We start from the raw sequence: 21,092 nt of genomic DNA, 5'->3' as shown, positions 1-21,092 counted from the left end.
AGTGTTTTATCAGTGTGTTTGAGGTTAAATGCCAGCTGCATTCGAAAGCTGAAAGGTTGGGTGGCACAATTGTGGAATGTATTAGGTAAATCAGTGACACTGGGCAGTTTTCCCTAGAGAAAATAAACAGGAAAATCACTGGCTATGGGTTCCTGAGCCCTTGAAAGAAGAAATATGGAAAACATTTATCAGCATTCTCAAAGTATCCCATGATCAGAAAATTTGGAAAAGGCTGAGTTAAGGTTGAACAGATCTCTTTCTGGAGAGCATCTCAGATACATGGAGTATTTAAATATGTTTTGTCAAATCTCCATAACAGGGTTAATGGTGCGCAGTGATTTTCAGACCTTATATGGACAGGAAGGCCTTTTCTTTTTTGGGGGGATATTTGTATACTATGTCTAATAGTCAGCGCTGAACAGAGGGGCGGCATTCCAGGAAGACCATGCCTCTGATAACAGGGAGAAAAGTAGTGACTCCTTCCAGGAATGTCCTCCCACTGTAAAAGATCTTCTATAGATTAAGGATGGTACATTTTATAGACTCCTACAATCCACGCACTACCACACAGGGCTTGTTTCACAAGTTTATGGCTCAGAACTGGACTCGGCCAGAAAGACACTGCCAGATCATGATGTTCATGACTTACACCGTATATAGTCTTTCCCATAAAACCCAGAAGTAGGTGAAATGCTGGGTGAAAAGGAGACACAGCAGTGGGGGAGGACAAGCCTTTTCAAACCGCCCCTGCCATCAGAAAGATGTTACTAAAGGAACATGTTGACACAGAAATGAATGGAGGTGGAAAACAAGCCTAGAACCACTTCGCCCCCAATTCTCATTGAGGCTCTAATTCATTGAGGCCATTGTGCCATTCAAGGGCACTAAAGCACCAACTTGTCACAGAACACCTTTCTGAGAGTGCCAAACTTACAAGCAACTCCCAAACAGTTTGGACAGAACATTTGGCTCGTGGCCTCACGTCCAAAAACTACAAAGGAGACTTGGGGCTGCCATCACGAGGGGCAGTCTGGTTTCCACAACCTCAGCCAATGTTTACTTACTCATGGGTCAGTTATCTGACTGCTGGGTTAGCGGACCCTATGTTTCTTCCCTTACAACCCTTTCATCTCCACCTCTGAAAATCATTCCATTGCTGCCAATCACTTTTAAATCATACATGGAACAAAAATTAAATATAAACTGGGAACCAAGAAGAAATATCCATAGTCAGCATTCTAATAAGTGTTTAAACCTGAATATCAAGAGCTTTGTCTACCTGGCTAAATCGGTTTCCCACCCTGGTCTGTCCATTTTTTGCAGAGCTGGGGAACACTCATTAATTTCATGTGGACATAAAACTTAAGGAGAGGAATTAAAATGCAGCCAAACAGGATCATTGCATTTAGCTAAAAGAGCTGAAGTAGACACTAACTGTTGTTTCCACTAGCTGGACATCCACTTTTCTAATCTCATCTTCTCCTTTTCTAAAATTCAGATTCAGTACTTAAACTGTTCTCTATCTTTAGCATTAACATTTAAAAACCCTGCATCATCTGCACGTAACAGAGAGGTAAGTTCTGTAGTAGATTAGATTTGTGTTGCAAAGAACATACTTGCTCAAGACAACCAACTATCAAACCACTGGACACCCACTAAAGAGATTCTGTTTGTGTGGTCTCTGTTTACTGACAAAAGTCCAGTACTTAATTTGGATGTCTGTACTATGCCAACATTATTACTGTAGAAAAAATGTCAATAAAGCAGGGCTAGTGGGCTGAAAACTTGAGGTGATTAACTCCTTGCCTGTATCCACATCTCCAGTTGCCGTGAACCCCTGTTCTGTCAAAGTTGACTTCGTAGTCTTGTGCTCAATGAAATGATACACACATGCAGGGGCACAAACTATGCATAGTTATTAAAATGGTGCCCCACAGGTTTTCAAATGAGCTGTTTTCAAATGAATTACTCTGGATGAAGCATGGTAGAAAGACCGCCATCAATTGGAGCACATCCTTTTGAGGAATTAACTCATAAAATAACTCATAGAATTACTGCAGGCTTTTATCCCCTTTCACTTAGAGTCTAGCCAATGTGTCAAGGCTACAACTTTCTTCTATGATTTTTATGGCAACTAAGTAACAAGACATTTCATAAGTCCTGACAGGTATGTGTTATCATACAATTATTACTAAAATAATTATTCTGAATAATTTGCTACTCAATTTCAGAATTATTTGCTACTACCCAAACAGTATTTATGTTCACTACAGAATGACTTTAGGCCAGTATTTTTGGAAGTTTTCTCTTAAAAAAAAAATTTTTTTTTCCAGTGCTTCAGATAATTTAATGTGGAGCTTACAGACTGCTTGAAGCACTCATGTGGCTCAACTGTAAATGAGTTTTGATTTTCTTTAGATGTTTGACTTTTGTACATTTTAAATAATTTGCTTCTGAAACCCGGTATTTAAAATACACAATTTTCTCTTTCCTAATCTAAATCACTTCTTTAAGAGAGTTTGAGAGAAAGGTACTGGTTCTAAGGTTTGGAATATCTAAAAAGATGAGCTTTAAAATAATTTTCAGCATGCATACTATTTCCTGACTGATTCATCAACCCCAAAATGCATTCTTGTGGGTACATGACGTAGGCACTTCATCTTCTTTTAAGATTTATTCCATTTAATAGTAGATGGCTTTTATCTAAGTATCTGTTTTTTATTATAAACTCCTTTGTAAATTCCTTGCATAGCACCTAGCTGAAGATTGCTCATCTGTCCTTTGATGACCTAAAAATAACAATAAGGTGTATGAAAAGGCTGGATGGCCTTTTAAATCACTGCTATTTAAAGTGTGGTCTGTGGACAGTTAGCTTCAGCATCACCTGGGAGCTTATTAGAAATGCAAATTCACGGGCCCCACAGAACTACAGAATCAGCCTCTTTGGGAGAGAGGCCCAGCCATCTGTGTTTGAGAGTCATTCACCAGGTGCTCTGAGAAGCACTGTGTAAATAAGGGTTGGCACTTACTAAGTGCTTACTATGCTTGGAGCTGTGCTAAGGACTTGCTGTATGTTACCTTATTTAATACTTGTAACAACCCTATGAAACAGACAGTATTGCATCTATTTCGAGATGAGAGGATCTCTTTTCCAAAGCCTAACATAAAAATTGGTGAAATCAAGACAAACCCCGCTCTGTCTAACTCCAAAGAAGTGCACCATGTTTTGAATAAAGGAAGGGGTTTCTTCTGGTCACAGACCTTACCAGAATGTAAAACATTCACTGCAAAAGTGTCATTTTTACTGCAAGCCACATAGGCATTTATATAGCATAACACTTTACAAATGTCAGTAATAGTCTGTCATTCAACATTTGGGCAGTGACAAAAATGATTCAAATATAAATACTACATTAAAACATAATTATAGAACGCTATAGGTTTTGCAGGCTAGAAAGTGTACCTTCTCTCCACTTAAGACCATAATTAGAAGCAGAGAGAGTCATCTGTAATCAAATTTAGAAAGGGAGGCAAAGTTTCAGCTTTCAGGCAGAGGCCAAGTTTTGGCACAGAGAGCCAGTGCAGCGAAGCTGTAGCTAAAACTCAATGAGTCGGGAAGACGGGAGATTTGTGGCGGTGGGAGGACGGGAGGACAGCTTTTCCTAATTCTAATTTACACAGGTGAAGGAAGAATCTGAGGAGACAGCCATCTGAAACTTTTCAGAGAGGCACAATTTAAATATGTGATAGTATAAGAAGCTTACATCTTAAGTTCTTATCTAAAAACATTTTGAATAGACCCAAGACCCCTGAAATTCCCCCCACCAATGCCAGACCATCTCATTCTCCCCTGAAGTAAATTATTTGAGCTGATTTTTCAGTCTGGCTTATTGTCAGGCAGGGTGTGGAGGCCAGAGAGATTGGAGGGCAAGAGAAACAAAGGGAATAGAAGGAACTCAGCATTTGTCTATTACAGGATGCATTGTTTGCTCGGGGCCCCTACCTACAAGTGATCGACCTGGCTGACGGGGGTGCTGGCATGCTGGGCTAATGGGGCACACTCAAGTTCCACTGGCTCTGCGTGCTGCTGAGTGCCTGCCAGGGCTCAGCACCTGCAGATGCCTGGATAAACTGTTCTGCCTGGAACAGCTGTTCTCCACGGGAGTTCCTGCAAGTGCCCGCAGCCGGCGCGGGGCGGCACTGAGGGGCTCCAGACGGCCCACACAGACAGAGCGCTGAGCAGCTTTGCAGAGAATCCATTTCCAAAGCAGAACATCGTGAGGGCATAAACACTACTGCAGGAATCCCCTGCTGAAATGTCTAGGAGAGTGAGGACTTCGGAAGAGCTGACCGTGGCGCCCACTTGCTTCCTTTGGAAATGTGTGCTAATGGATAGTATTTTCAGGCCCCAAGACCAGGACACATATTTTGTCTATACTGAAAAGGAGAACTGTCCCAGATAATAAGGGAGGGGTGGCGGTTGTCATCTCAGGTCTTCTCGCTTTTGTGCTTCTTGCCTGCATGTCTGTGTTTCGCATCGTAAAGTGGACATGATACCAAGTGACCTCGGATGCGCGGGCTGTGTGGGATCTCCCCGCAGCACCGCACTAACCACCGTGAAGAGTAGTTGCCCTTCTCAGAGAAGCAGGAGAGATGGAATGGGGACAATGCTTTGGCGCTACTGCTCGACCTTTTCATTTCAAGTGGCCTCTACTGGGGAAGCTTTATGTTTTAAACCTCTCACAATTCCTATCTTTTAACTGCACAGTGTTCTTTGCTTTATGTGGTCCTCCTCAGAAATCTTGACTTCTTTGCAAGAAAGATAAGTGTCCAACAGGGGAACTATTTATTGCACTCGTTAATAATCTCTGACATACAAATTCCTTCTAAAACTTGACCTATTCATCTTTTCCTTGAGGAAAAGCATTACTGCCTTGCAGGCCAACAAGACAACACTGGGAACAAAGCAAGCATTTCCTTCACGCCTCCCGACTCTTTGTGCTTTTTGCCCTCAGCTCCCAAAACTGGGCATGTGCTCTGACTAAGGACAAGGTGAAGGGGGGACACTAGGGTTCCTTGCTACTAGGTCAGAGAGTGAGAAGCTTTGAGGACATTTTTCCTCTCATAAAACTAAAGCTTCACAATATGCCAGGAGGGAAAAATGCCAAAAGAAACCATCTTTCCTTAGCTGCCTTGGTAGGAGGGACACTACTAAGCATCCAGCAGAACAAGGAGAGAGAAGCCAGGCCTGGAGGCCGTACATGGTTTTGGGACCTGCTGCAGCTGTTTTATATTTAAGGACTCAGCTGCTCAGAGCCATGGTTTTTGGGGAGCTGTAGACAAAATGAATTCATAACATCCTTTACATCTTTCAGTGCCTCCAGCCCCTTCTACTACAGTAATGTGCACTTCTTGGTGGCTACTTATTTTCAGTACTGAGATGGAAGATACACAGATGAGCAGCATTTGAGGAAACTGCTCCAGGCAGAGAAGACACACTCAGTGTCACCCTTATCCCCAGGAGGCCTTGGCAGGGAGGGTGGGGGGAGAGTGAGGTAAACCTCTAGCCTGCCGGTCACTGAGCATCTAGAATGACTGTTTCTTTTCTCTGACACAGGCATGTAGCACTCATGGGTTCAGCACTTCAGAGAGCCAAGCAGGTGTCTGCTGCTGAGGAATGCACACGAGACTCCTGCCAGTGATGCTGTGACCCACCAGTTACCTGAGATGGAACCCCTAGCTCCTCTGTGTGCAAGCTTCCTCCCTGACGTCATTTCAGGGGAAGCCAGTAAGAAACACTGAAATATGCAGGAGAGCCCAGCAAGGCTGAGGAGACTGAGATTTTTCAAGTAAAAAGCAACTGTGGATGGACTGTTTTTCTCCAACTGAGGGAGCTTGAGGGGTAAGAACCACACACGTGTGAAGCCAGCCTTTGCACTTCAGTGTCTCACCTAGACACTCTTACAAGTTCAGTGCAGATGAATAATGATAAAGGAAAAACAACAACAACAACAACACAAAACAGAGAAAAAAATCTTCCCTGAATTCAGTAAAAACAGCCGGTGTGACATCCATTAATCAACCAAACAATTAGTTGTGCATCTGAAGGCTCTGCTGCCTGGACAGAAGCATCAGGCATGTAACGGCGATTACCCAGCAGGCATTAGCTGAACCACTGTCTGCAGAGGGAGGAGAGCACAGGGAGGGCATGCCCGGTGATCTGATGCCAAAGTGTCCCTCTGCTCTTTGCACCTGCATATACTTATTCTGGCAAAAGTGCATTTCACAAAGTACTGAGCCCAGGTTTCCCCATGCTCTAATAATGGAAGACAGTGTTTGAGGACTGTGAAAGCAACTGGCAGTTGCTCAGTGTCACTTTTGGTTCTACAGCCTTACACTGCTCCCTGGCTTCTCAATTATTCTGGCCTACTGTCTGTGTCCTAACAAAGAATACTACTGCCACAGTCATCTGGCATGTGGACTGGTGGCTAAGTCTACACGAAAGGTTGGCTTTCATTTGGACTATATGGGCCATTGATAAGAAGTTTGTTGTTCCCATTAAATGTTCTTCTTGGAGGAAAAAAATTAAGTTAAACTACCTTTTGTGCTTCTGGCCATGGTTTGAATTTTACAGCCACAATGGGAATGAGGTAGATGAGACAACCAGACATTTCCCAATTCTGGTCCCACCTGTTGACAAGCACCTCCTGCCTCCGTGCTCACCCACTCAAAAAGCCAGTGGAGCATAAGAAAACTCGTCCTAGAACCATCTGGCTTTTCAGCAGGATTCTGGCAATATGATGACCTGCTGGAGAAACGTTTGGAGGGAGTGGGAGAAGGGAAGAGGCTAAGAAGAGGAATGGAGTTCCCTCTTGCAAGAAGACAAAGGGCCAACCTTTAAACCGGGGTCAGCAAACTACAGTCACTCCTCAAGGTAAATCTGGCCCACTGCCTGCTTCTGTAAATAAAGTTTTATTGGAACACAGCCATGCCGATTTATATATATCGCCTATAGTGGCTTTCACACTCCAATGGCAGAGTTGAGTAGTCATGACAGAAATATGCCTGCAATGCTCAAAACATTTACCAACTGGCTCTGCAGAAAAAAAAATTGCCAACACCTGTTTTAAAACAAACAGAATTTCCTTTAACTTTGGAAAGTGCCTGGGCAAGAGAGTTCAGTTAATCTGTAAAAAATGCCAGCAGACATTTAAGGGCATGGGGGAGAATCTCAGAGGCCTAAGGAGTTACTGCTCTGTGTTCCTGTTTTTGGATAAAGAACAACAGGTGGCCTTCAATTTTTCTGCGGTGCCCTTTTAACCTTACCCAACTGCTAGATAGTTACACAGTCCCATGCCTACAGATTCTAGGCAGCTTCATACTCTGCTTTTTTATGAGCAGTGAGATAACGACAGTCCCACCTCCACCGTGGCGCATAAGCGCTTCCTTAGTGAGATTTTAGGGTAGTAAGGAAGGAGCAGCTGACCCTTCCTACCCTAAACGATAGTGAGTATCAGTGTGACCCTACATGCCGGTGGGCAGAGGCCATCACTGTACCTGTTGGCCAAGAGCTGGGACCTGGTTCCAGAGGGTGAGGTCAGGTAGATGGCCAGGTCTCCCCTCCTGGGGTGGGTGATGGTTATGCGCACAACGACGTGCTCCAGGTAGTTGACGTCATGATTGGGGTTATCGGAGCAGCCTGAAGCTTTGTAGATGGAACGCACAGCACTGTTGGGGCGAATTGTCCTGCAACAGAGAGAGAGGGAGCTTGGGTAAAGTACATGGCAGAGTTTGGCTGAGTGAACCTGCAGGCCTGGAGTGACTGCTTGATGTAATGCAAGCAATTAGGGGCTGGACACTAAACAACACAGTTGATTGGATCACTTAAGGGACTGACACTCATTAGATACTGGGACAGATGCAAGTGAGAGGAAAGGGGGAATTAAGGTTCTTTTATCTTCATGCAAGTAGTGGAGGGTATCGCCTTCCAAAAACAGATTGCTGGACGCCAACCCCAGTGTCTGATATAGTAAGGCTGGGCCAGGTCCCAAGAATTTGCATTTCCAACAAGTTCCCAGGTGACAGTGTGGCTGATTAATGGAATACACTTTGTGAACATGGATACAGGGTACCGTGGTCCAGTGGCTGCTCGGGGGTGACCATGACCTTGGTTCAAATCCCTGGTCTACCATTTCCTTGCTCTACAGCCCATGGACACACACTTGCCCTTGTCTGCAGGTTCCCGTCTTCTTCACTAGCTTCCTCCTGTGCCAATGCACCCTTTTAACACTGGGCTACAGCCTCCCTGGCATCAGTTCAAGTTCTGGGGTAATTCATTTCCCACCTCAGAGGCTGCATCCATGACTCTGCCTCAAGTACTTCTTTTTTCGCTGCCATTTATGTGGCTGACTTCCTCTTCCTTCACGGTCAGAGCTTACATTTCACTCTCTGAGACCATCATGGAATCATAGGACAAACCATGCCCCTTGCTTCTTATTTTCTGCCCTTCTTATTTCCAATATTCTCTTTATTATAATTTGAAATTATCGAATTACCATATTCTTTTTGGTTTGCCACCCACTAGACTGTAAGCTCCACAGGGGCAGGAAGCATTCTTATGTCCCTTTTTATCCTTGATATCTAGCTCAGTGCTTGGTAATAGGTCAAGAAAAATAGTTGCTGAATTGGTAAATGAATTTTTGAAAGAATAAACAAATATTCCCTACAGTCCCATTTCCTTATTTGTCAAATGGGAATAGTTGTTAGGAACTTTCAAAAAGTTTTAATAAGAAAGCAGGCATGAAGTTCCTAGCACTTAGTTTGGCTCACAATAAGTGCTCAAAAAATACTGGTTTTTGCTCTCATTCCTCACCACTAAAGAGCAGAATGGACAGAAAAAAAAACAACCCAAAACTTCATCTGTTTCTGTTTCCTAACAAAGTTCTTCTGTTCTGGTTTCATCACAAACCAGTTCCTAAATATTTTTGTGAGAGCTCTCTCCAAAGAAAGTCAGCAGCAAAATATTAGTAAAATCAGCACGATGAATCCCATTCTTCAGATTTAGCCCCAACCAGAGACTTCCCACCATCGCTTGGTTAACCTGTCAGCATAGCTTCCAAGTCTGCATGGCTGAAACAGGGGAACAGGCCCAGAAATCTCTGCATAAACTGTACATTCTGCAGTACTGTGCATTCTGTGCATTCTGCACTACTCATTGGAGAACTGCACAGTATGTAGTTAAGTTTCCAGAAGATAGGTTTCATTCTATAACAACTTCTGGAGAATATGTGCACTATCAAATAAAAATATTGACTGTGTAGACACCTTAAGAATGCCCATCTGTAAAGGTTCCCTTAAATCCCATTTTAAGATATGCTTTTCTTTTAAGGATCCTTGGGTTCATTAGTGTTAACAGCTTAGCATATTATTCATTCTATTAGGATTCTGTAATTACTTGAGGATAAAACTACACAAGGTTTTGGCTTCTGTGTGTAACTGAGGGCTATCTCAAGCACCCGTGCCGGCCTAATCTCTTCCAGAACACCACCATGCTGCCCGCTCGCCGCAGACATTACTTGATTTGTCGGTCTGTACTCTCCACACACACGTGCTGCTGGGGAACAGTGGTCCATTTCTCTGCCTCCATCACCATAGCTTCTGCATCCATCAGGCCAAATCCATACAGATGGCTCACTGTGGAAGGTAAGAGACTGGTCAGCTTCACTGTGGTTAGGAGCAAGCTATGCTATATATGTTGACTTATAATGCCACTCAGCAGGGAAAGCAGACACAACCCTATGGGATCCTAGCTTCCTATTAGGCAGTAATTTAAAAAATAAAAATAAAAATGAGTAAACAATCATAATAAGAAAATAAGATGGACATATTACATTCATCGATTATCTATTATTACTAGTCACTTGTGAATTATTAGTACATGGCAGGCACTAGTCCATATTTTTACGGCTACTCCTCTTAACAATCTTGAGATGTTAGTGCTGTAATTATCATCGTGTATGAGTGAGAAAACTCAGGAACAAAAAGGTTCCAGCACCTAAGATTGACCAGCATCTCAGTGGCTGAGCTGGATTCTAACCCATTGGTTTTGCTCCGAGGCCTTCCTGTTAACCACTTGTATTCAAGTGATGACATTATTGATTTTACAAGATGAAATAGTAGTTTTAAAGAGAAGTGACAATATATACAACTTCTAGCACAGTAACAGCTTACATGTAAGAAATACCGATTTTCTGACATATCTAGTGTTTAGGTTGAATATCCTGGGAGACACAAATTATTATGTTTCCTCTAGCATATGAAAAACTTGTAAAACCTTATAATACCTGAAATATTTGGAGCCTCTAGACCTTTATGCCAGCTTCTTAGTTTCAAAGGTTGCAATCTTTTAGTTCTCAATGAGAATACCTATCTCTGAAAGCTGAATTTGGCGTAATTGTCAAAACTGAAATTTCAGTTACATATAGGAGTATTTTAAAGATGATGCAGCAAGATCTACATGAGCAATTCTTTTAAAAAATACTTTAAAATCCCAGTTGAGCAGTTAAAATCTCCCTCTTGCACTAAAGTGTCCCATATCTTTGTATTTAACACAAAGTAGTACTTCTATCAGATTTGTTGCTGAAAACATCTTCCTTATGTTAAATACTTTTTGCAAAAATACTTATCATTGCCCCTGCTTATGGATTAAATACTTATACTTCAGCTTGCGAGTCAAGATGTTCTATGGTCGAGTCCCGTTGTAATTGCAAAACAGCCCCCTCACCAAACCTCTTACTTTAGAAAGATCACTCCTTCCTGGTTTTCCGTTCTGTCTAGCTCTTTCTGCCTCACTGCCTTGCTTCATGCTGAGCCCTTGGCCTGGAATTCCCTCCCTCCCTCTTCTTCTGCAGAGTCAAACCTACTCTTGAAGGTTCCTGAAAGAACTTCTTGAAATATCCTCTGACTAATAAAAGTCAAGAGATATTTATAGGAATTCAGCCATCTGTGATGAGTGAACTTTTTTCTCCTAGCCAGGCTTTCTAACTCTGCACAGAACCCCAATATCCCTGTGTTAGGATCAGGTGGTTTTAAACCAGTGCAACTTAGCATTTTATCTCAGTTTAGGAAATAAGATGAATGATTTGGTTGGTATGTGGCTGCAGAAGAAGGAAGGTGGGGGCTTGGGAAGGGCATGGCCTTCGACCAGTCTGCAAAACTGGGGCTGCCTGGGTGCCTGGCCGGCTGCACTCACTGCTGCCCCCACCCCATCCCAGTAACTGCTAGGCTAACCACCGTCAGGACATAAATCAACACACTGAGTCATCAAATACAACAAACCCTTCATGCATGTTCAAAAACCACTTGAGTGAAGTAAGAAGAGCACCTTGAGTCTTTATGAAGGCCATAAATGTGCTTCCTTTTCTGATTCAATTCCTACCCTGCAGAGACTACATCCATTCATGTGACACCCAAAGTAGATGCTCAGAAAAAAGGCTGCCTAGCTCTAGTTAAACTACAGACTGTGAGGTCAACAGAAAAACATTTATATTAATAGATGAAGGGATTAATAAATGAAGGAATAGATTAGATCAGTAAAGGTCACTAAGTCAGTTATGGAGATTTTCAGTATTTTAAAATACCGTAAATTATCTGACCACAAACATGATACACAGCCTAAGACAAAAAAGAAATCTTTTTTGGGGTAGGAGAGCTCTGGTAATATATCAACCCCATGTATTCTGATTGGCAATTATTTGTTAATGTTTTGGTAAATGCTAATGAGAAAATAATTACACAATAAATGTGTTGGGTGAATAAACTCCTTCAAAACATGGTAGTCAACAAGGTATTAGCCATTAAATAGTTGGAAGTGGTAATAGTTTTCTGAGATATAATTATAACTGACATGCAATAATTTCTTATATAATGTGAGGTTTCCATACACTGAGCATTCTTTTGCAGATCAGTTAAGTCTGTCTTGCCGATCACACTGATACCAGAATGGGCCACAGGGAAAATGATTTCTCTCCAGCAGCTGCAGAGCACCTGGCTTAGAGAAAAGCTTCCATAAATACTTATGTAGTGAATGAATGCAATTGGTAGCAGAAATTTTATTTAATTTACCAAGTGGCACACAGTGTTTACAAGAGAATTGTAAGGGGAAGTAGGAGGTCTGTTCTTTTTAAGTTAAGCAGCCTTAACTACAGGCTACTATAAAGCCATTGCTAACACCCCAAGTTTATTCAAGGTTAGAACTGATATTCACAGTTTAAAAATTTACAATTATAGCAAATATATCAAACAACTGATTGTGGTATGGCCCTTCTATAACTAGCTTTATTTATGCACATTTGTCACACCAAGCTCAGAGCAAAACCTGAGCCTGAAAATAACCTTATGATCGACTGTAACCCTCTTTGTGTAATCACTATGTAAAACACAAACTTCTATGAAGTCAGAGTACCATAATGTTGGTGTGAGCAGGAATCAAACCAGAATTTTGCATTTCTAGAAGTGTGGGCAGCCAACACTCAATTCATAGTTCTGACATTTGTTGCAATTCAAAATTCAGTATTTAGAAAGGCATTGAGGGAACAAGGCATGTTCATGTACAAACATATGCAGAGTAATTTAAGCTAATGAAGCAAAGTTGTTGAAGTACATTTCAGAGAGTAAATTTATTTCTTGGTAGAATGATGTTGGACAAACTTAATAAGGGGGATTTGACAAATTTTCAGGGCCTTGTTTGTTGCATTTAGCTGCATGACTGTTCATGCAGGTAAGCTCAGAAAAGTGACACCGTCATGTGCTAGAAGTATAGCTCATTTTCATTCCAAGTAATCCAAGGGCTTCCCTGCTTGGACAAGGCAGATGGGCAAGAGAAGGCAGGAAAATAGATCCTGCGCTCCGGCAGGAGTATTTTTGATTTCTGGTTCAACCAGCAGGGCTGAGTGAAGCTAGTCAATAATTGCAAGTTTTGAAAGAAGATACAGTTAATTTTAACAGCATTTCTAGCTAGGAGGCCTAAAAAACTCAGTTCCAAAGTAACGCTAGAAAGCTCAGCAGGACAAAAAAAAAAAGTAGAAGTTTCTGAGCTCAGGAAACTATGACCAGGGAAACTTGGCATATTTTTATCTCTTTTAGTGGACTATCCTCACTGGAGCCAGCTGTTTCACGTCTTCTTCTTTTTTTTTTTTAGCTATTACCCTGAATGGATATTTCATAATGACTTTCAAATGACTATTAGTATTCTATATATAAGACTTGGTTGGTTAAGAAGGTTTTTTTTTTTTTAGTTTTTGAGCTTCCTGAAAGCCTTTTTGCTACCAGCTTTCAGGTGTACAATGCTCTTCAACATCCAGTGTAAAAAATAAAATAGGACAAAAAACAAAAATTGTACAAGGAGCCTTTGAGAAACGCAAAATTTTGTCTGTAACTGAAAAAAAAATTAGCAGCTAAGTGACAGCTATCCATTCCTGAGTACTTAATGTAAAAGCATAGCCAAATTCTTCCACTGACAAAGTCATTGTTTATGACTAGCGTGACTGTCAGGCTTTGTCCAGAGTTCCCCTGGTTTTAGCACTGAAAGTCCTGTGTTTCCAAGAAACCCCTCGTTCACAGGAAAACCATCTCCATGGTACTGAGATGTTCAAGTGATGCTATAATGGAGTGGCACAGAGCTTGGAGGTCTTTTAACATTGATAATCTAGTAGTGAGAGGGTTTACAGGCATCTTGAACCGATATCTGTGTTTGTTAATATGCACATAATCACCAAAATATGAAGCATGGTTGGTAAACTAGGCTCAATTACTTGATTATTAGAAAGAATCAGTTTCAATACATGTCACCACTGTAAGCAAATAACTTATACCATTCATTGTGATTTCACTTCTAGGGGTGTGGAGCACCTACCATGTATTCAACACAGTGAGGCTCCTAAAGAAACAAAATAAGAGGTGTTCTCAGTCAGGCTAGATGAGACAAGAATAACTTTGATTTCACTAAAACCATTACAAATCCTGTGTAACTACTATAAGTGAAGCCTAAGAAATCAGTAAGCCTAGTAGAGGTACAGGAAGTACTCATTAAGTACAGGCTGAAATTTGGAGTCAGGTAAGATGATCCAAGAGGGGAGAGTGAGATTAGCAGTGTGCTTGGGTGCAGGAGGACTACGTGAGGTGCAGATGCAGGGAGGGCACTCCAGGAGCAAGATTGGAGCCTCCTGGTTAAACCATCGTCAGGTCTGTGTGTGGTTCCCTGGAGCAGGGAGGAAAGCAACAGCCCTGGAGGGGCCAGTGTGTGAGGCGAGCGGTCAGCAGGGGACGGGTATTAGGGGTAAACAAGGCAGGAAACAAGGGGCTAAGAGCAGACCTTGGGAGAGCCAAAAGCCAGCCACAACTGCTGGGGGTCCCCCGCCATCCATCAGGCTGTTGCTATTCCCATCTACCTAGAAGTAAACCACTAGACTGAAAGGTGTTATGCAAATTCCTGCTGAGGTGGGCTGTGTGATGTGTGGGTGAGCAGAAACTCCGACGGGAGATCAAAGAGCCCCTGCAGCTGTTGGAGTCCTCGCACCTTTGGGTTCTTTGATCCTCAATGCACTGAACCACCTGCTCTGAAATAACTGCTCCCATGAGGAACCCTGTGCCTTCTGCACCTATGAATCAAACCAGGCCAAAAGGGCAGTGTTGCGGGAGGGGGAGAAACGTGAGTGGCCCACAATACACGCCTTAGGTCACCACCTCCCTCATGCCTAAGTAAACACCTAACTACTGTCCCCTTTAAAGTAAAAATAAACAGCTAAATAGGAAAACATAAAATGTAAGACTCAAGAGGATGAGAAAGTTGGATGCAATGCTCCTCAGTCTCGTATGTCAGTCTTCCTACACCTAAACATTCTGGACAGATGAAAGCCAGCAAGCTTTCAGAATTATCCATGTCTTCCCTTCTCTTACTCCCTTTCTCTGACATCTATCTCTTCATTATATGCCCTTTCAGATTTTAGTGTGACAGGCACATAAGCTTAGAGAATCAGAATAAGCATCTAGCATTGCAATGCTGTCTTCTGTTCAGGGTGCAAAATGCAGACTCCCTTGGGGCAGGAAAACTGAGCAGCTGCCTTATTCTGCATGGCTTATTTTTATTTTTCTCTTGCTCTTCCTAAAATCTTAGGCTCTACTAACAACTCCAGCCAGATCCAAACATGCCAGCCATTGCAAGCACTACTGAGGACTTGCATGTGGAAAGTTTCCAGACATTGATACTTGGCGGTCTGCAGGGTCTGCACTTCAAAGCTCCCCTTGGGATGGTTGGTCAGCAGATGTAGGTAGTCAGACAAGCTTGTCATGACAGACGAAGGAAGAAACATTCAGGAAAACCAGCAGTTTTTCTTCTCCATGTACAGTGTACTTCATTACACAGCTGACCCTTGAACAGCAGAGGTTTGAACTTCAAGGGTGTGCTTATATGTGCATTGTTTTTCCAATAAACATATTGGAGATTTTTTTTTTGAGATTTGTGACAATTTGAAAAAACACTTTCTTTTCTCTAGCTTATTTTAATGTGAGAATACATTATGTAATACATTTAACATACAAAATATTGACACTGTATGTATTTGGTAAGGCTTTCAGTCAACAGAAGGCTATTTGTAGTTAAGCTTTTGGAGAGTCAAAAGTTACACATGCTTTTTCAACAGTGAGGGGATTGGTACCCCCTTAGCCCTGAATTGTAAAAGGGTCAACTATACATGAGTGTATATACACATAGTTTATTATATTATATATGCATACATAATATACATATTTGCATTTTTTTCGATTTACAGAGTTAAGATAAGGAGATATGCTTGCTTACTTCCAACGGCCTCTTTCCATTTTAAGGAAAGAAGAAAATATGTCAAATTATTTTCTTCTTTTCTCTGGCCATTCCTTTTTTATTTGCTCCCAACATGGTTATAATAAGCAGGTAATTTACTTAAGTGAATTGACTAGCATTTCTTGGATGGAGGTAGAAAAACTATTTTACTAGTTTGAGGAGACCTAGCCATGTATCTCAGGGCATATACAGATCACAACCATGCTTATTTTTAGGAAACTAAGATTGTTTGGACAGAGATGAGAACAAGATCAAAAGTGTACTGCAAGGGCCATTGGGTAGAAGCTAAATAAAGATTCTACTGGCAATATGTCAGCACCCTAGCCTAGGTCTTCTTGGTGTATAACTTGAATTAACCATTGACTGGGATCTTGATGAGTCAGCAGCCAAAATTCTTATTTGTGAATTATTTACATACTATTTTTAGATAACTCTTTAATTTTCCTTTCCTTTCGCTTTTTCCTTAAATTCTCATAAAAGAAAGGAATAGAAAATCTGCTTGATATTTATGTTAAATGAGTGCATTTTGACACTCAGTACTTAAGCAGTGGTTACAAAGATAAGGTTACTTCATCTATTCGCACATTCATGGCTCACCTGGTATGGCACCATTACCCATATGCTGGTCAAAAATCACACAGAAGAGTGACAACACAGAAGAAATTATTCTTTGCAACTGGGAATGTCACCATCTCACTGGGAAGAAAGGTAACACTTCTCTAAGTTTCAAGTACTCTGTAAGGCTTCTTGTGAACATTCCTTTCATTTACATAAAACTGAAATAATTTTTAAGCTTAAGGGATACAGTAAGGAACTTTCTGTAAAATCTCAGAAAAATAGGCCATTAATGAAGACAGCATGTTCTCTTAGAAGAAATAAGGCTCGAAATAGTTCTTAAATCCTTGAGTAAGGTTTGGATTCATAGAGGTATAACTGGGGGTAAGTAATGAGACTGGGATGTTGCTCCCTCAAGAAAGCTGTGTGGGCCTGGAATCACATAAATGGATTTAATCTGGAGGTTAACTAGTAACCACTGATTAAGGAAATGACATCATTTAATTGATATTCTAGAAAGAATGATGGGGCATTGGTATACGGGCTATGAAAGGGTGCAAAGAACACAGGGCACTAGTTACTCCAACGGTGTTGGCATGGGAGACCATCCACCAGGTTCTAGAAAGAGGGAGTGAAAGAAGAGCTCTGCATGTCATATAAGAAGGGAACAATGATGTTCTGCAACTCCCATGATGTGGGAGACTTGAGAGGGAAGGGTGAAAGTGAACGGGCTGATCCAGCGAAGGGTATCCCTGACCATAAAGGTACATTTTTGGGAGTTGTTTTGTAAAAGATTACCAGTAGCTTCTGTTGTGGAAGTTTTGAGTTTTGAATGACAATAGGGAGAGCTTTGTGCAGACGTTTCATACCAGTGATGCATGAAGTCAGTGTTGAAGGTGTAGAACTGAGAATCATTCATAAGGAGGTGCTACTCATAATTTGAAAGGAAGGCAAGGATATGAAAGAAAAGCAGTGGAATTAAGAGGATGTGAGCAGGAAAGAGGAAGGGAGGGAGAGAAAGAAGGGGAGCGAGAGAGCAAGCAAGCCCCTCCTTCCAGAGCTCTCCAAGCAACAGACCTGAGGTGATGGCTAAGGTGACAGGGAGGGCGAGAAAGGAACCAGTGAGCGCCAGAAGAACACGGGTTACATCTTTGCATCATGAAAGGCAACAGATGATAGACCAGGACCGGGTAGATCAAAAGCGTGAAATCTTAGGCAAAAACAAGAGGCCCTCTGATTTGGCAAATGGGAGATGTTTGAAAGTCTGAGTAATTTCACTTCAAAAGTGGAAGTGGAAACAAGATTACAGAGAATTACAGAGGACTGAAGAGTAAGGACATGGAAGCAGCTAATTCAAATGACCTGCTGGGAATTTTAGGTAAGTAAGGGAGGACAGCGCTAAGGCAGTAGGATAACGGAAATTTTCTTCTTTTCCTTTCAACACAGGGGATATGAAGTTTCCCCAATAGGACTGTAACAACCAGTTGGTTGGGACCAAATGGCTAAGCAACCATAAAGAGATGAGACTGTTTGAGAGGCAAGGCCAGAATTAGCATTTTTAACGAGTTCCCAGGTGATGTTGTTGGTCCACCTCCTAGGGTATTAGGGCTAGTATCTCCCTGGAACCATAATGGATAGAGCTTGGTTAACTGGGCTGCCAGCATCCCCAACACAGGGCCTGAGTCTCTGCAGGCATGACTCACAATTACCCTTTCCTTGCACCAGTGGCACTGGAAGGGAAAGTTGGCTATAAAGTACATCCTGCCAATATCTTGCCATCATAGGGGTTACCACACACATTTTTGCTTCTCTTATACAGATATTTTAAGAAGATAAAGTTCTCCTACTTAGTGTATGGATGCACATAGGTTCCTCCCACTCTTCAAGCACAAGTATAGTTTAGATAGTCCTTCTTTGAGGCACATTATCCAAGAGGTTAAATTTTGTGCATTGTTAGGACAGAGGGCTGACTAGGTGAAATACAAAATCATGCTTGGTTACAATGTTGAAAATATAAATGCACTGAAGTATCTATTTAACTATTTAAGTCTACCTATTTTATCTAATCTTACTGCCTCTACAATGGAAGTACATTTAATGTATCAAGCATGCTTCCCGAAATAAGATGCCAGAAGAAATTTTATATGGGAGGTAAAAATAATAACCTTACATGTTCATTATTACCTATTAGCTAATGAAATCTTTATACAAGTCCTATTGGTACGGCAGTTTTATTCACACCGTACAGCTGAAAAACCTGTCTAATGAACATTAAAAGAACTTGCCCGAAGTCACAGGATTTGGATCCCAAGTGTTCAGAGCCTCTTTGTATTATATATGTAGCCATTGATTACTGTTGCCTTTAAGATGCACAGTATTTCTTTCAACTAATTGTCAAAGCAGTCATCATCCTCAGAATAACAAGGTGGCAAAGGCGGGAAACCATTTGGAGAATTTATACATAACAAATGAACACTGGAACATTTTTACTCCCTTTGTCTTGAACAAACCAGCTGCATAAAAACTGTTCAATTCTTCAAAACTCATGAAGATACTATGTGCAGAAAAAGAAGCATGTGGGGCTTGGAAGGAAAGCTAACAACAAACCCATAACCCTTCCCCTTATTTTTGCTAAGAAATGACCTTTTCAGCCATTTCTATCTGGGGTTTTCCCCAAGTATGAACATATTATTAATATGAAAAGAGAATTTATTTTATATTCAAGCTTAGGCTTTTTCCCCCCTTCATTAGAGCTTAACCAGACACACACAGATGGCAAAACAGCATTGCATGGCAAAGAGCAACTTCCCATTTGCTAACACCCAGACGTGATCACAATGCCCTTCTTTTTGGCTCTTTCAAAGATGATTCTGGAAACTTCAGGGTGTGCCGTGTGTTCTGGTATACCACCTTAAAATGAAGCCTGTTGAAATCATAACGGGATGTGTGATAGAAGTTTAATTGCTTTGAAAGGCCTACGGCAAGATGTGAACATGTGTAGTGTCTGAATTGAGAGTCTAAGAAGAAACAAGTCTGGATGTATTTATTTCACAGAAGATATATCCAGATGGAGTATGCAAAGCAATTACCTGGCACGTAACTGTACCCTGCTACATGCAGTAGCCTTAGGAAGTTATGTGTAGCACTAGGGCAGGATTAATTTTCAGGATTTCTTTTTGAATCCTTGGGTCTGGTTTGTATTATTGACACTGACACCAATATAAAGATCTCTCCAGAGGGGAAAAAACAGGACAGGCTAAGCCATCTTTACTGAAATTATCCTTTAAAAAGATGTATCATAAGGCCCTTTTTTCTCTTGTTCATTTGGGCTATCTTATTGATCCTGCACCAGTTTTCACAGCTAAGCAATGCCCATTTATGACAGCCTTAGCATGGTCACAGCATGTGAAAGCCCTCTGTCCCTTATGGGACAGGGAACTGGAGCTGTGGTCTGTGAGGGGAAGCTAATATCAGCATCCAAACTGCTAGCTTTAATAACAGAGTTTTTCCCATGCACCTTGATCACATTTTCTCCTTTCACACTTAAAGCTCCATTCCTCAGTGATAAAAATGGTTTGTTGGGGTACCATCACAGGACAGCTTAATGATAATCATGGATGCTTTAAACAAAGACTTTTACCACCGTCTTATATCTGTGCTCATGTATCCTGCATATGCCAATATTTATAAGGACTCTTCCCCCAAATATGGATCTCCTACTGGCTCTAAATGAAATAACTGTACATTTGAATTCATGAAGCTTCAATCATTTTTGATTACTAAAAGGGGGAGAATGTAAGAAGAGTATGAAAAGAATAACAGATTTGTGCTTAGCACTCACACTCACTGAAAATTCTAAGATTTTACTTCAAGCTTTATCTGGAGAGCTGATGATAAAGACAGCAATGAAATTGTCACTGGTAAAACCATTTGATTCTAGTAACACTGTGCTACTGTGCTAACAAAGGTTCTATGAATGTCAAGGTTGAAGCAAAAGGTGAAGGTCAAAATGAACAAAACTGTCTCTGGGTAGGTAACTTTTAAAAGCTACCTGTGCTTTTGACATTTGTGGGACAAATTACCCCAGAATGCTGTGCAACAGGGCTGTTCATGTGGCACCTACATGCATCAGCGAAAGCTACGTCTTACATTAAGGTGGACATTATCCCACTCTGGGGCACATGGCTCAGTGAATGATCAATCACAGGCTGGAATTTAGTCTTCATTTAACTCCTCAGATTAGTTCCCTAGTACAGTTAACCTGTACAACCAAGCGAGGCAGCCCTATCATATAATCAGAGATATTTTTTTTGCATTTTTAAGTATCTTCTCTGATTCTGTAGCCAAATGTGGCTGGAATTAAGTGGGGGTGGGGTGGGGTTAGGCTTTTAAGATGCACAGTATTGAACTCTAGAACAAAGCTGGACACCTACCCTCTGCCTTGGCCCTGATACTTCTAGGGTAAAAAACATAAAACAGAGCAAACCATTTCCAGACAAACCCATCTTGAGCAGCATATTAAGAAAGCATATACATTGTAGCCTCTGGTGGGTTCAGAAATGCAATGCAGGTTCCTGAGACTGTAGGCGATTCAAAGTTTGCTTCATGGCCAAAAAAAAGAATATTAATATAAACCTTAGGAAAAAGAGCCCTTTATAAA

At 41.4% G+C, this 21,092-nt stretch overlaps 1 protein-coding gene across 6 annotated transcripts in view; it reads right to left on the bottom strand.

Moving 5' to 3' along the window:
- PCSK5 (proprotein convertase subtilisin/kexin type 5) overlaps positions 1 to 21,092 on the bottom strand; it is a 433,086-nt gene that overhangs the window by 189,680 nt on the left and 222,314 nt on the right. For all 6 annotated transcript variants that reach the window (XM_017664305.3, XM_017664306.3, XM_036991294.2 and 3 more), the window contains exons 11-12: positions 9,576 to 9,693; positions 7,558 to 7,746 (exon numbers count right to left, since the gene is read on the bottom strand). In XM_017664305.3, coding sequence (XP_017519794.3) covers positions 7,558 to 7,746; positions 9,576 to 9,693 — 307 coding nt within the window. The remainder of the gene's footprint in view (positions 1 to 7,557; positions 7,747 to 9,575; positions 9,694 to 21,092) is intronic.

Source organism: Manis javanica, chromosome 2 (assembly GCF_040802235.1).
Source record: "Manis javanica isolate MJ-LG chromosome 2, MJ_LKY, whole genome shotgun sequence".
Taxonomy (NCBI): Eukaryota; Metazoa; Chordata; class Mammalia; order Pholidota; family Manidae; genus Manis; species Manis javanica.
The sequence above is the reverse complement of the archived record's forward strand: the minus strand, read 5'-3'. Positions and strand labels throughout refer to the sequence as shown.